General features: G+C 41.4%; 1 protein-coding gene across 1 annotated transcript in view; it reads right to left on the reverse strand.

Annotated features, from left to right (window-relative positions):
* LOC119903455 (inactive dipeptidyl peptidase 10-like) overlaps positions 1–14,864 on the reverse strand; it is a 293,040-nt gene extending 278,176 nt beyond the window's left edge. The window contains exon 1 of the mRNA XM_038719633.1: positions 14,335–14,864. Within this exon, the coding sequence (XP_038575561.1) occupies positions 14,335–14,394 (60 nt within the window). The 5' untranslated portion in view covers positions 14,395–14,864. The remainder of the gene's footprint in view (positions 1–14,334) is intronic.
* Between the last annotated feature and the right edge of the window lie 320 nt (positions 14,865–15,184).

A 15,184-nucleotide genomic window follows, 5' to 3' on the forward strand; every position in this document is an offset into this window, starting at 1 on the left:
AATTAAAATAGGTGCATGATGAGTAGTCGCCAATCATTGAAAACAGATCGATGCTGGTATTGCAGTGAAATAAATAATGTTGGTAATGTAATGCTTAAATAAGATCATGAAAGTAATCAGAATTTTATAAAAACATCACACATCCTTAACCTTGAGAGAATGAGAGATAAACAGGCTATCAGAAGGGGTAAGACTACTGCATTTTGTGTAAAGGTAGTGGAGAAATGCCATTACAAGTAAAAGTCCTGCATTCCAAATTTTACTTTAGTAAAAGTGCAAAAGTATTAGAATCAAAATATACCATAGGTAAAATAACTCATTATGCAATGGCCCATTTCAGAATAATGTATGATAGATAGATAGATAGATCGATAGATAGGCTACCCTACATTAGTAAATACAAAAAATGGAAATGTCAAAGCATGCCTTTTAGACCCACACTAACATTCTGATTCAAACCTTTATAAATGTCTTGTACCGCCAGGAGACAGTCATTTGAAAGCCATGGTGGCCTAGTGGCCTCTCGCTGGCCATGTTACCTGCAGTAACAGTGAGATGTCAACACATGCTAAGGTCTGTTTCCCTCCTTCTCCACTGCCTTCTCTCATAAAGCCCATGCTTTCAGTATTCTGGCCAATTGGTAATAGTGAATAAAGTTTCTTGGATATTGTTTTTCGTTTATAAGGATAAGTCTAAATGTATCTTCAGAGCTCATAAATGCCCCTGAATGAATATTAAGGGTGTATATATGTCATCATGAAAATAGAGCTTGCATGGACCGTTCTGCAGATGAACGACAACTGAATGTGATTGGTGGAAGGTTGGTGTAAAGGCATGTTTTAAGGCAAGAGCTTACCCAGCTATTGTCACATTTACATAATGCTGCCACTTAACCATAGACTATATATAAGAAATGGACATTGTCACCCGTTGGTTTGTGGACTGCCATTTTGAAGTCTCAAGTTTGGCCGACAGGGCGCCGCCATGTTGATTTTTTGCAACCAGCGGCAAAAAACGTGACCATATATTTTTTGCCGCTGGCATATTTGGAAGAGAGGGTGAAGCTAACCACCATGTGTGGAGCTAGCTTGCTTGCTTGCTTAGCTAGGTGCATCTGTAAGTCACGTTAACTGTCTTTTTAACTGAGATGATCATTTTGTCTAGCGCGCAACAGTCTTAAAACTAAATGGACTCACCAGAGAAAATGAACAGCCAACTCCTAATAAGCTTTTTCAATGGCGCTGGTTAAATGTACACATCCCAACCAGTCAGCTTCTGCTAGCACAGAGCCCCGGGCCGCTAGCTCTCAGCCTGCTAGCCATCAGCAAGCTACTCCCTACGTGCCTGGTTCCCAGCCTGCTAGCAACAAGCCAGCAGCAGCCACCAACCAGCCTGCAACCTGTTTAGCAGCATTTTCCAGCCTGGATCCTATCCGGTTAGTGCTATGGTAGCTAGCTTTCTTATTTAACCTTTATTTATTCAGGGAGCTTCACCAAGAGAAACCTCTCATTTGCAGGAAGGCCCAGATCACAATCACACTGTTACACATTCATACCTGGAGGCTGCCTGGTCTGCTGGTCACTGAGCAGCTCCACTGGAGCAGTTGGGTTTATGGGCCTTGCTCAAAGCCGCCTCACCTTCCTGACTGCTCCGACTATCGCCTCGTGGCTAGCCACCTACCTGTTTCCTGTCCGGCCAGCGCCTTGGCGGCTAGACACCCGCCTATTCTGGCTAGTGCCTTGGTGGCCAGCCTTTTGCCTGCCTGGCTGCCTGGCTGCCTTCCTGATCAGCCTGCACCTCATCCAGCAAGCCAACCTGACTTACAGCATGCCTTTGAGGGGACTTACTTGGCTATCTTCACAGGGACACGTGGAGGTCATGGAAGGAGAATGTTAGGCTCCCGACACCATGGACAACCTCTTCTCACCGCAGAGCCTGCACTGCCCAGCACCTCGCTGCTGACCTGCTCCACTGACTCATCGCAGTCCAGCTCCTCATCTTCAACACTCACCAGCCCTTCACCCTCATTGCTGCCCTGCTTTTTGTCCACATGGCCGCCCAGCTTATCCTCGCCACATTCCAGTGCTGCGGAGGTCTCGCTGCCCAGTAGTTCAGGGACAGCGTTCGAGTGGTGGAGAGGCAAGAGTTCATGTTCAAAAAAGTGGAGAAATCATTTTTCTGATTATTCCAACACCACATGAATGCAAATTTAGTTCAAGCCCTGTGTCCTGTCTGTCTGATTGCCCATCATCGTATGTCGAGTGTCCTGTTCCCGTGTTTGTTTGCTACTGTGGACTTGTGTGTTTTCTGTCAGTTCTGGATCGTGTTTTGTCACTGCATGGACTTTATTTGGACTAATGCATGTAACCCTAACTCTCTGTGTCTTGTGCTTGGGCCTAAATCTCTGTTTCCCTGTGTGTGAACTCAACTGTTGTGGCAAGATGTGGCATGTGAACCAGAAGTGATATTCATTTAAAAACAAGGATACAGGGAGTCCCTTCAGCATTAGGTGATGATTAACTTAGGAGAATACAGCGTCTGGTTTATGTATTCACAGTGCAAACATCCATCTTAGATTTAAACTTGAACGTTGAACTTGGTAAAGTGATGAGGCTGGAACCTGCTGGACAGACTGCTGGCATGTTGTTACAACCAGGCCAGTAAAATGTGTTACACACATACGCACACACTTGTAACTAACTTGTATGTTGAACATGTTTTTACTCATTTTTAGTGATTCCCCTGTGTGACTATGCAGCATTGTAAAACCAGTAGAAGAGGTCTATAACATAAAAATTCAGAATTTCACCCCACAAAAGGTTGTTTGGAAATTACAGATTGCAAATATCTACATATGACTCTCTTCTATTCAAATGCCACAGTAAGCCGTGACATAACATTGAGACTGCATGAACAAGACCAAGACCCTGAGATTGAAGTGGCTAAACTGAATTCATTAATTTTAACACTTACTGGATATTTATGCTTTTCCTACTGCAGCATGTCAAAATGTCTGCTGTGAAACAGGTCGATTATATAACACATATCATCGCCTTAAAAAGTTGTTGTCTCAAAGGGGTTAGCCAAAAATTGCTAATTAACACGATAGACATCAGCATTGAAATGGGGATAGGTTTTTATCCACCTGGCAAAGGTAAGTCCATTATTCACTCTTCCTTTTGCTCCAGTTTGGTCTTCAGCAATGTCTGTGAAATATCTACCCATGTCATTGCTAAATATTTCACTATGTCCGCTATCTAGTCCAGGGTGGGTGGCCTGTCCCCATCTTAAGCTGTCCCTGGAAATGTCCCCGTTCCCGTGACTGAAAACTGAAACTGAAATCAGATTTTAGGTGGCCAGAAAGACTGGACAGCAGAAAATACTGGTGTCCTGCCGAAAAGTGATCGTCCGCCGACAACTGATTGCGCGCGCAGCTGTTTCACCCAGTCTCTTTACGTCACACGTTACGTTTACAGCTGCTTTTAACCAGGTCAAACAGACATAATGTGCAAATAAACATCACTTTATGTCTGTGGTAAAAGCAAAAGTATGTCTTTGTGAAACTTTAACGTTTCTTTTAACGGAATAATCACGATTGTGGCCAAATAAGTGTTTGCAGTTTATAGCGTAACCAGGCAAGACATTTATATTATTATAGGCAATAATAGAAACCTGTTGTTGCCAATGGAATTTGGCTGCTATATGTGTAATATCCTTGTTTATATTTGGAAAACGGAATGTAGCCTATAATTAACATGACTTTCTGCTGAGTTATGTATAAAATAAAGTCATGATGTCTTTTGCAATTATCCTTATGACTCTGTATTATTTAACTTGCTGTGTACCAATCAATCCAGTCCTTTTTACCTGTTGAAACACCTTTAAATGCAGTATTACCAGAAAGGGATTGCAGCCTCTACTTATTAACTGAAAGGGTATTTCTGCCCTGAAATTACTTTATATTATTATTTTCATGAGGGTTATATTTGACAGATACTCACCTAGTACTTTTTACTTCTTGACAACACATAAAATGCAGTATTCTATCTGCCACTAAGTGATTGCTGCCTCTACTTATTGACAGAAAGCTTGTTTCTGCCTCAACATGACTGGATTTCATTCAGAATAGTTATATTTGACAGATTATAAAACCAAAATCGTCCCCCTTTTTATTTCACATATAATAACATTATATTTTTTAATGACATACTGACCACCAAATCAAAAATGTTCCCAGTTTTAATTTCAGAAATCTGGTCACCTTAAGGTAGTCGCTAACTTTGTCTATAGTGGTGGCATACAGTGGCTTTATCAGAGAGCAATGAGACTGTAACCAAAACAGTAAAATTGTGAACTGTGAAATCAAAAACGATGAGCTTGAAAATGCTAAAGCGCTCCATTGAGCCCTTTTACCTAACATGTGACTTGATGTCCTTAGAGAGAAAGATGCCTCTGAAGCAATAGGCTTCCTGCTGGAAGAAATCCATCAGAGCTAAAAGAGCTCTGCCAATAGTGTCAGCTGGTGAAAATGATGAATCTGCATGAGAACAACAATTGACCCCTCCACCCCTGTCTCAACCTGTAATAAAATCCCCACCTTGTGTTAATGAACTCATACTGCTGCGTGCGAGATTGTCATAATGTAATGTCATACAAGAAGAGGTCACAGTAGCAGTAGATCCCCCTCAAACACACTCAGCACGTCTGCTGATGTTGATTAGAATAAAAACATTCAAATTTTCTTCTCACTCATCAGACGGCTCGCTGTTATTTTTATTTTTTTTACACAAACAGAGTCAAGGCTGGAATGCTAATGTGCTCATGATAATGCAAGTTATTTCCATACTTTTCCTCTACTATAATTTCATCAAAACATTGAAACAAAGAAAGGCTCTTTAGCACCCTCTCTATCAAGACCACCCTCTTGAGAACAAGCTGGCATTTGACTGTATAATAGGACAAAATGTGTGTAGAGTGTGTAAATATGTGTGGTCAGTCTTATAGTATCACACTCCACAAACAAAGATGAGGAAAAGTAAGGGAGAAGAAATGAAGATAGACAAAATACCTAGACACAATACATTCATAGCTGCTGTAAAACACAAAAAATGGAACACTTTCTTGTGTGTCTTGCTTAGGAATTCAGAAACCCAGGGCCAGGCAGTTGAAAAGAAATGTTTTGAAATCACCAAATCAAGAATGACCTGGCAATAGTCTTCATTCAAGACAGCGGGAATAGTGGCAGTATTTGTGCTGGCAATGCAAGCAGCACACTCTCTAAAATGTCAAATCACTGAAGTTCATCCATTCTTTCAACATGAAATATCCAGAACTGAGGCTGCAGGTTCCGCTCGCTCCTCACTGCATGAGGCTTCGCCGGGGCATGACCTCGTTTCAGAAAGTTCTCCTCCATTTCAGTTTGCCAGCTGTTCCACTCATTGTTATCTTCCCTCCAAAGGACAACAGCACTGTAAACTCTAACATCAGTGATGTCGAGTAAAAATGACCCTGAGCTTTCATCACCAGCAGCTCCTGGGGTACTGGCATTATCCAGTTTGTTCTCCTCACCTTACACCTCCACCAAGGACACAAGTTTTCAGTCCTGTTTGTCTGATCGTTTACAGGAGATCTCACAAACTTCCTGACACATGTCACTGAACTTTGGCTGATGGCCCAAGATTAAATACCTTACCTTTTCCACAGCAAACAGTACGACTTGTCATAGTAGGAGAGGCACAGGCGTTACTAATACCATTAATGATGGCACTGTCATCTTCAAGGCTACTGTCGAAAAGTCAAAAAAATCTCCTTTCCTAACTACTTTTCCTTGGTCTTGATGGAAAATGTCATGAGGTCAAGGAAAGATGTGAAGGAGAATTCAAAAGGACTTAAGAAAAGACGGCCACGGGGCCAAGAGAATTATGCGATGGTGGATGTTTCTGACATAACCAGCTGTGATAAAACTACAATGTTCCGTAGATGGACTTCAAAAAGCGCATCTTTGACACTGCGCCCAGTGTTGTTTTAATGCAGGCCATCTAAAGGTGGACAACATGGTGGAATATTACTTCAAAACCAAGACAGCAGAAAGGCCTATAGGGTAGCAGTCACAAAATAATGGAAGGGGTTGTTATATTGAGAATGCTCACATGCACTCACCCTCCTGCCCACCCATATTTATCAACATGAATCCCAATTATTTCATTGTATTGTGCAGTTGGCTGACTATCACTTTTCTATCATTAACATAACTTTCCTTATCAGCTAGGCTTCTTGCTAATAACTTTTTTGAAGGTGGGTTTCCGACATTGACAGCGTTGTGTTGAAGAGATTTGTGCAGCGGTGTTCATGTTAACCATTCAGTTCACACACGGGTCTGTTGTCGACGTGTTTGCGGGAGAGAAAAGAGAGAGAGGGAGCGACCAAGCCAGAGGAAGTGCTGAGCGAATATCTGTCATCAAATACAATTTTACCCCTTTTAAGTAAAAAAATACATAAAAAATACAAAATCAATATGTGGTGGTCAGCGCTGATAATGTGGCGGGCCACCACAAATAAATTAATGTGTGGGAAACACATTACATTTACTGTAGAGGTCATCCTGCTTGATCATTGCTACTTTTTAAGGCAAGGGTGTCAGCATCTGTCACTGAAGTAAAATTAATTAATGATATTGCTGAAGGCTGGCAGTACATTGTCCAAAAATAACTAATGCAAACCGAGCATTTAACGTGAGTCTACACGCTGCAACATTATCCTCACTTATATATATTTCAACAATCCGAAACACAAAATGGGGTTGAAACAGCATCAGATTACAGCAAAAGAAAACAAACCAAAGGAAAGAAGGAAATTGTGAGAGTCTTATTCAAGTATCATAATGTGCGTCTGTATTGCAAGGATTCTGTTAAATGTGGTCAATGGATTTTATCGTTTGAGTTTGAGAACGTGCTTCGCTTTAAATGTTGCGGCCACAAGGAATTATGGGATAGCATTCTCTCCTTTCTTTTTGTAAAGGATGGTCCGGTGTACCCTATGCTAAAGGAGATAAGAAAGGAAGCATTAAAGGCTCCTTTCCTTAGCTTTTAGAGAATTTGACCAGCTCTTCTGAAAATACTTCCAGTTCACTTCACTCAGTTAGGAACCTTCCTAAGCAAAAAAGACTCTTCCAGCGCAGCCCAAAAGTCCTAGTGATCCAGCATGAACAAAACCAGGGCCCTGAAACTGAATCAGCTATATGGAATTCAGCCATCATCCATTTTATTATCACACCTGTGTCTTTCCTACGGTGACATGTCAAAATGTCTTCTGTAAAATAGTCCTTTAATTTTTAACAGCTGTTGCCACCAAATGGCCAATTATAAAACATTTGACTGATTCTATAGAGGCCTATATAAGGCCTTCTGTGGCTCCAGGGGGAGCTGCGTGAAATCTGATGAATGTCCTCAAGTGAAAAAAATCTTGGGGTGTGGAGTTTGCAGTCTGCAGGGAAGTGTGTTACATAGAATAAAAAAAGAAGTGCGCTTATCAGACCTGTGGAGCCCGCTCCAAATCTTTGCTGGAGGCTAGTGGCTCAAGGTTACATTAGCCACTACTTGCATAGCACACCAAGTCTCCGACTGAGCTGCCTGCACGGTCATGTTGCATTGTGGGTAATGTACAGTAGGTGCCAGATTTTGACAAGGAAGAAGAGACCACAGAATAAAAAAGACAATCTCTTTGGCTCTGCCCCTGTGACTGAATAGTTGCATATAACCAAATCGTCCCTGATTCCATTCCATCTGAGAACCTTTGTTTCTCTCTCTCTCTCTTCTCTCTCTCTCTCTCTCTCTCCTCTTTTACATTTTCCTCTACCATCAGCTGTCCAATAAAGGTGAGAATGATAAAAAAAAAATAGAATTAACTACTATTGCCAAGGTCCAAAATGAACCTTTGCATTCATTTTACATTTGCACTCATTACTCCCCGGCTGTGAGCCATAGAAAGATTTTTTTCCCTGATTCCTTGGTTCAACGTGTCTCTATCTTTAAAGGCCACACTCATTTCCACCTACACAGATTGTATGCCATTATCACTTTCTTACAAAGGACTTTTTTACCACTCCACCTACACACCACACCAAATTTGACTTGTCTTGTAGGTGTGGTCTTCTTCATCATAAATTGCCATAATTGTTGCTGTTTAACACAATTTGCCAAAGGTTGGTGCTACAACAACTATGTGCTCAAGAATCTGACTTAATTTAATCCCTGTCCAAAATCATGATATACAGGATTTAAGTTTTTCCAATAATGTATGATTGGTTTTATGTACATGTCAGTCTCCAGTGTGTTAAAAACATGAACACAATAAAACTAATTACTGTAAGAAATCAAGTTAATTTAAGAAATGGGTTGAGGTGTTTACATGTGTTACCTAAAATCCCACTTTGCATTGAGCTGGTCAATAATCAGATTCCTCACCAATCCCCTGCCATATTTTTAAACCACTAAAAACATGTTAAGTGTATTTAAGTTGGAGATTCACCTGAGACCGCAGTAGAAAGCTTGTTTTCTGTAGATGGCTTCTGAAAAATGGCACAAAATCAAGCGTTTTCTAAGCACTGCTGGACCAGCGGATAAGACATAGACATATGGTGCTTCCATATGGAAACACCATGAAAGACAACAATCAAGCAAACAACAACAAAAACAAACAACACCTGCGGGATATAAACTCTTACAGTCCACCTTATGAGGGGGATTTTATAAAGCATCAAACAAGAATTAAACTCCATATGGGTTCATGTTTAGATATACCTGGATATGTCAATTTAATCAACTTGTAAAAACTACTGACTGCACCCTGATCAACTGTAGCAATGTTTCTGATGATCACTACCCTAAACTAAATATAACTAAATTAACTTCTTTTTTTTTTAACATTTGTAGCACCATGAGCACTTGCTACTTATTTAATTACCAAAATTCATCCTGCAGGTCAGGAGTCACTGCATCCCGCTAGTACTCTGGGTTGGGCTTTTTTAATTTTGCTCACTGATATGAAATTCACAGACCCAACTTCATCAGACATACGCACAAATATAACTTCTTACAATATCTTTGTAACAGTGATGAATACAAAGTTACCTCCCTCTATTGTATAAAGAACTGTATAACTTTATGTTGAAGACAGCATGAACTTGCTAAATATAAATAGCATCTAAATGGCATCTTCTCCTGCATGACTTCCACCACCGCAAAAACGAGACAAACTCATCATGTGAAATGAACTCATCAATCTTTGTTATTGTGTTTTCAAAAGAGAAACATTTTTGGATCCATTAATCGCCAGGCGTCGAAGCTTTTGGGCAGAACTGTACCACTTAACATCTTAAACACTTTCCTTTTTAGCTTTCGAGTTAATGTTTGAGCGTTTAATTGTTTTTTTCTTCAATAACACCAACTGCTATTATGTTCTCAGAAGCGACTTCTTTAGATCTTAAAGTGGCAAGTCATTATGCGGTAGCAAGGACTCTATAGGACCCATGAGTGCAAGTATAATATGCATGGCTTGGCAAATGACAGGGTGTATCATGTTACATCTTTTTTCTTCACAGGGACAAATAAGCCTTCTCAAGACGAAGTACTCTCATGCAAATGAGTGGCAGATATGTCTCAACCACAAAACAAATTAGCCACACATCTATCACATATTCCTCTGTGAGGTGTGGGAATGAGAGATGTACTCTGAGAGGAGGATATATTGAGATCAGCTGGCATAGCTCTATAATTTATAGACTCAGCGACTCAAGAGCCAATGCAATCATTCTTATAAGACTGATTCCAGCAATCTATCACTCCCAGAGCCAAGCAGTTCCGAACAGTTTTTAAAGACTGTTTATGTGATAGATCTTCGGAACAGGGGGACGCCTCGCAGGTTCAATAACCTGCCGGCTGAGTTGTCGAGCATCCAGGGTGCTGAGTTACGGAGATGAGAGCTATCGGTGCTGCGTGCTGGCAGAGAGATTGCAAACAATGCTGGTCTTCCTGCAGCGATAGGAAAAACCCCGGAGGAAAAGTGTATCTGAGCGAGCCGCTGAGTACACATTGTGAAATATAAATGAATGTGAAATGTTTTGGAATTCAATATGTTGTTCATCCAGAAGTGATTCTATCTCTGTTAGTCTTTATGAATATTTTTCATTTATGAAAAAGAATTTGATATTCTTCTGTCTTTTATCACACAGACACATCACGCAATACACAGCAACTAACAGTAATCTTGCCAGCATCACTTGAACTGTTGAATACACCGCATATCTGCAGGGATTTGGCTTTCCAGATTGAAGGCAAACACTTTTAAAGTTTCACATTAAGCCATTAACGACCCCACTGATGCTTCAGACGTAGACATGACAGTAGAAATTTGAATCTTTCCCGACTCAGGACAGTCTGTCTGCAGCTCAGTCTTCCTCATAGTGGTTGTGCTCATTAGTTATCTTTAAAATCGGAGTCTCTTTCGCTTCAACCCCAACATCACAACTTGTCAAAGTACTTTATCTGAAGCTCTTTGAGCAGGATCAAAGCACGTCAGTGTTTAAACTCTGAATATATCTCCAGTGACAAAAAGGCTCTATTTTGAGAACAGACCCTTTTCATGGACAACATGACAGACAATCCAGTGCATGTTTTCTCTACTTGGCCGATACAACGCAGAGTAAATAATTGATTATCCCTTGGTGAAGACGCTTCCTGATGAATGATTTCGAGATAAGACTCACCACCGAGTACACTCAACTTTGCAACCAATAAATATTGGTAAACTAGGATGCAATTACCTCTCATGATGTTATCTCCGTTTGCTCTTCATAATAACGATTAGCAGAAAAACCATATAGAACAAATAGCATGACGTGAAACTAATTCACTGCTGAGGTCCTTGTCTTTGACTGGAGGTGTCGGTGAAACCATCTGGAGCCAGATGTGAATTAGTTTCACACCATGCCATTTGTTCTATCTTCTTCCTCAGCTGATTATTATCTTAAAGTGCAAATTGAGTGAGATAACATTAGTTATTTATAAAAAGAACATGTGGTGAGAATTTGGCATCCCACACACACACACTTCAGACCACGTCTACGCACTGTTTTTTAGCACAGCCAGTGTTATGTGGTACAGTTGGAATGAAGAATAAGGTGAGAGACTGAAAGTAGTGATGAAACATTATTTATTTGCAAACACAGGCTGATACCTAACTGAACTGATATTGTGTCATTTTCTTCGTCTACACAGCAACATCTGGTTTTATAAAAGACACAGTTGTGCCCCTTGCTTAAAGAGTTCATGTGAGTTTCAGTTTCAGGCTTTGGTCGCTCAAGAACATTAAAAGTGCTCACACTCAGATGTACTTTACCTTGTCATTATCATCATAGGCTAAAAAATTGGTGTTTCAAAACTAGAGGCTCAGTCCTTTGCACTTACATAAATCACTGACTGTCCCTCTCACCCAAACTTCCTGTCAACATCCCTGCCGTGTAAATTCAGCGCACAGTGTTGCAGCACAGCTTGGGAAACATAGCACATTCTCTTACACGACCTTGCTCCCATCAGTGATGCGCTCGCTGGGAGAGGAGCACTGACACAGCTCCCTGCTCCTCTGACGATGCCAGTTTATTGCTGCAATCTGCATGTGGGTGGACCTGACACTTCCAAGGACCGCTGATGACACGAGCCTCGGGCCGCATCCAGCCTTGTTAAAATCAGCGAGACCCCAGGAGTTAAGGCCCACGAAAAATCTGCCGCCTCGTCCTAATTGGATTTCTTATCTTGGCTTGTGGTATGAGGACACCGCCATGATATGAAGAGGGGGCATTTAAGAGGATAACAGAGAGCCGTTAAGACCTCAGTGCCGGGCGATTGGGGTCAAACATGGAGAGATTAGCGTTTTTTGTGCAACACAGAGGAGTTTTTAGAGGACTTAATCCTGACTATGATCCCTGCTTGTTTGCCTGATTTCCGAGACAGGTTTGCTGTGAGCTGAAGGCAAAGTTCATCATGCCGAGCTGCAGCAGATGCCTCAGGGTGTCAGACACTCCAAAACCATCGTTCCCCGTTGTTGTAATTTGGGGAGGTTTTATACAATACCAATTTTGAATGCAGCGAGCAGCCCAGTTCCGGTGCATTTTCCCTAAAAGTGAAAGCCATGAGAGAGAAAAGTGCTGCACACAGAGATTCAGAAAATGTCTTTTTGCACACAGCAACCCTCTAGGCAACAGAATATGAGGCTGAATATTCTCAAGGCAGGTAATTCAAGCTCTGTTTATTGTCACTGTAAGACAAGGAAAAGATCCTGAAACCAATTTAGCTCAGCAAGTCTTTACTGTAGAATATTGTGTTTTCTGATTTTGCTCACTGTTCGGTTTACAGTTATGTACGGAATACTATGTTCTTTTATTTGTCCTTGTGTCGATATGTGTCAGTACATCAAGCTGTGGTGAAGCGAACCAAGACAAAAAAATAAAAATAATTTCACTCCTCTCCTTCTTCTTTTGTTCACAACATTACTCTCTGTCAAAACAAGTGTCATTAAAGACACACGTATGGGGCAAGGTTTACTTTCCAGGACATTTAAGATTCTGCCTTTTTTTTTTTTCTTGTGTTCAGTCACATTCTACCCCGTCTGTTTTCTTTTCCTTGGCTGCTGAAGCCAATCAGCTGTTTTTTCTATACCTTCATTGATCCTCATTGACTTAAGGCAGTCACAAACTCCTACATGGCCATCCTTGAACCTGTGACAGTTTGTAGATAATTCAAATTAAACTGATGGGTTTGTTGCAAATCTGTGATTCTATAAATGGCCTCAGGCTGGTATAAAGACCATTTAACCATACCAATTAAAGGTGTGTTTGGACACTTTGGAATAGTCCTTCTTAATAAAATGGCTTCCAGTGGTGACTCATGAGCTATCAAGCACTGTACTAATTGGATGTTTAATAGAGCTGAAACCACAAAGTATAGACATCCGAGTAGCTGTCCACAGACAAGGAGAGAAAAATAGGTTCATATAATATGTATATAAAGTCAGCCCAGGCCAACTTGTCCATCCAACATGCTTGGTGACTGTGCATTATGCTAGCATAGTTCTCACAAAAGGGAAATCAATAGACCTCAAATGACTTATTCCACATTTAAACACATTTAAAGTATTAAATCTTAAAATGATTTTCTGATTCCAACTGCCCAAAATGGTGAAATACCAAGAGAAGGGAAAAGGCATCACAGATCCTATTAACCAATGTGGGTTCATTTAATATTTTAACCCATCTTTCATCCTAAATTGAACTCCACACATTCTAAAACATGCAGCCTGGTATTCCAAAATTGCAAGCCTTTTGGGATGGTGGGGAAGAGGATCGATACATTTGCCCGAAGCTAAATTTCTCTGGTGGGACTTTGAGGTTGAAAAGTGATGCAGAACCCGCGGCAAAATCGATACCGCTGTTGAGTCACACACAAGTAGGCACACGCGCACACACTGCATGCCAAGCAACACAAATTTCACACTCCTTCAGGCCAGGTTTAGGTGCACAATTCGGAGACAGTGCGGATGCTGCCGTGCAGAGACGTTTTTCGACAGTGGCTCAAACATTAGACGATGGTGGAAATTGCGTTACCTGTCCTCTCACTATTGACCGCATGTTTAAATGGATAATGGCTATATGTAAAACACACGCACTTCTTACTGCCTCCCTGCGGCAACTTTCATGCGATTGTGATTCGTGAACAGATCGAAAATCAGGATGATCTCCCGGGACCATACACGGTAAAGTTAGGCAACTGATGCGCCATCAAAGACCAAATTCAAAGCGCAAATGTGTAAGAGATTTTCCTCGCCATTACCGCGTGAAAGTGGCAGACAGGGAAAAGAGAATGCTCTGTTTGAAGACAGCCACTATGATTTCTCAGCCTATACAGACAATGTAATAATAAGGAGCACGACGTGATATGAATGAAATCTCGCCACTGCGCCAGTGAGTGGCTCCTCATCCAACACATCCACACTGGACGTCAAGAACTGGAGCAACCCCCTTCGAGCACGGCCAGGAGAATCGGGCTTGCTTTCAAAATGAAACTCTTTCAGATATGAGAATTAACTTCATCGGGTTGTAATGGGGATGCTGACATGCATATCCCCAAACCATCTCCAAAGCGCTGTGCGTCAATGCGCATACCAGCTCACCAAAGCCGCACTGAAGTTTTTGAACTGTCAGGGAGCTGCTGCTGATACAGAGGTAGCATACATACGACACCAATAAGTTCATTACAGCGAAGGATAAACATTCATAAAGCTTACCTTGATGGTCTTCGTAGACTGGCATTTAACCTGATGTGATACGCTGGCGGTTTGGTTCATCTTGGGACGCCGACACAAACAGTCCTCCTATCCAAGTGAGACAAAACAGCAGAGCGGCAGAGAAGCGAAGCGAGCCCCGTCTACAACTCTGCAGCGTGGGATGATCAGGGTTTTCGCTCTTTGTTCGGTGTGCGGTTGAAGCGCGCAACCGCATCTGACAGCTACTGTATGAGCCTCGCGCAGCGCAGCGCGTTAGGTATGTGCACAAGTGACCGGTGATGATTAGTTTTCAGGGGCGACCGCAGAAATTTCCGAAAGGGGTGGCCAGGGGACAGTGAAAACTCAGGTAGGAGAGAGGGAATGTCTGTGCCAACATTACCGCATGCCCGGGACAAAGATGTACAGTCACATTAGGCTTCTTTTTTCAAAAAAGCTTCACATAAAATATATGTATTTATGTTGTCACAGATATCTAATAGGCAGCATTGTATAAATATTGAAATTGAAATTATAGACACATTTTAAAAACACTCTTCCTCATACACTAATAAAACGGGCTAATTTTGATGCAGGACTGGAGATGAGAGCAAGTGTAAGATGTGGCCACCTTTGGATGATGCCAGCGTTGTGTTTTCAGCTAATTTCACTGCCACTGAGTGCACACTCTAATAAAAACATAAAAAATACGCTCTCATTTTGTCAAGTCAAATTTATTCATAAAGCCCAAATCTCAGATTTGCCTCAGATGGATTTAATTTGCCATAAAACACATTGAGCACAGCAGCTTTGTTATATTTTGCCCACAGCCATATAAATCAGCCCATTCTCACATGCTGGAATACAGTACTGT

This window comes from Micropterus salmoides, unplaced genomic scaffold (genome assembly GCF_014851395.1).
Source record: "Micropterus salmoides isolate LMB-PRFRI ecotype aquatic unplaced genomic scaffold, ASM1485139v1 Ms_hic_scaffold_15, whole genome shotgun sequence".
Classification (NCBI taxonomy): domain Eukaryota; kingdom Metazoa; phylum Chordata; class Actinopteri; order Centrarchiformes; family Centrarchidae; genus Micropterus; species Micropterus salmoides.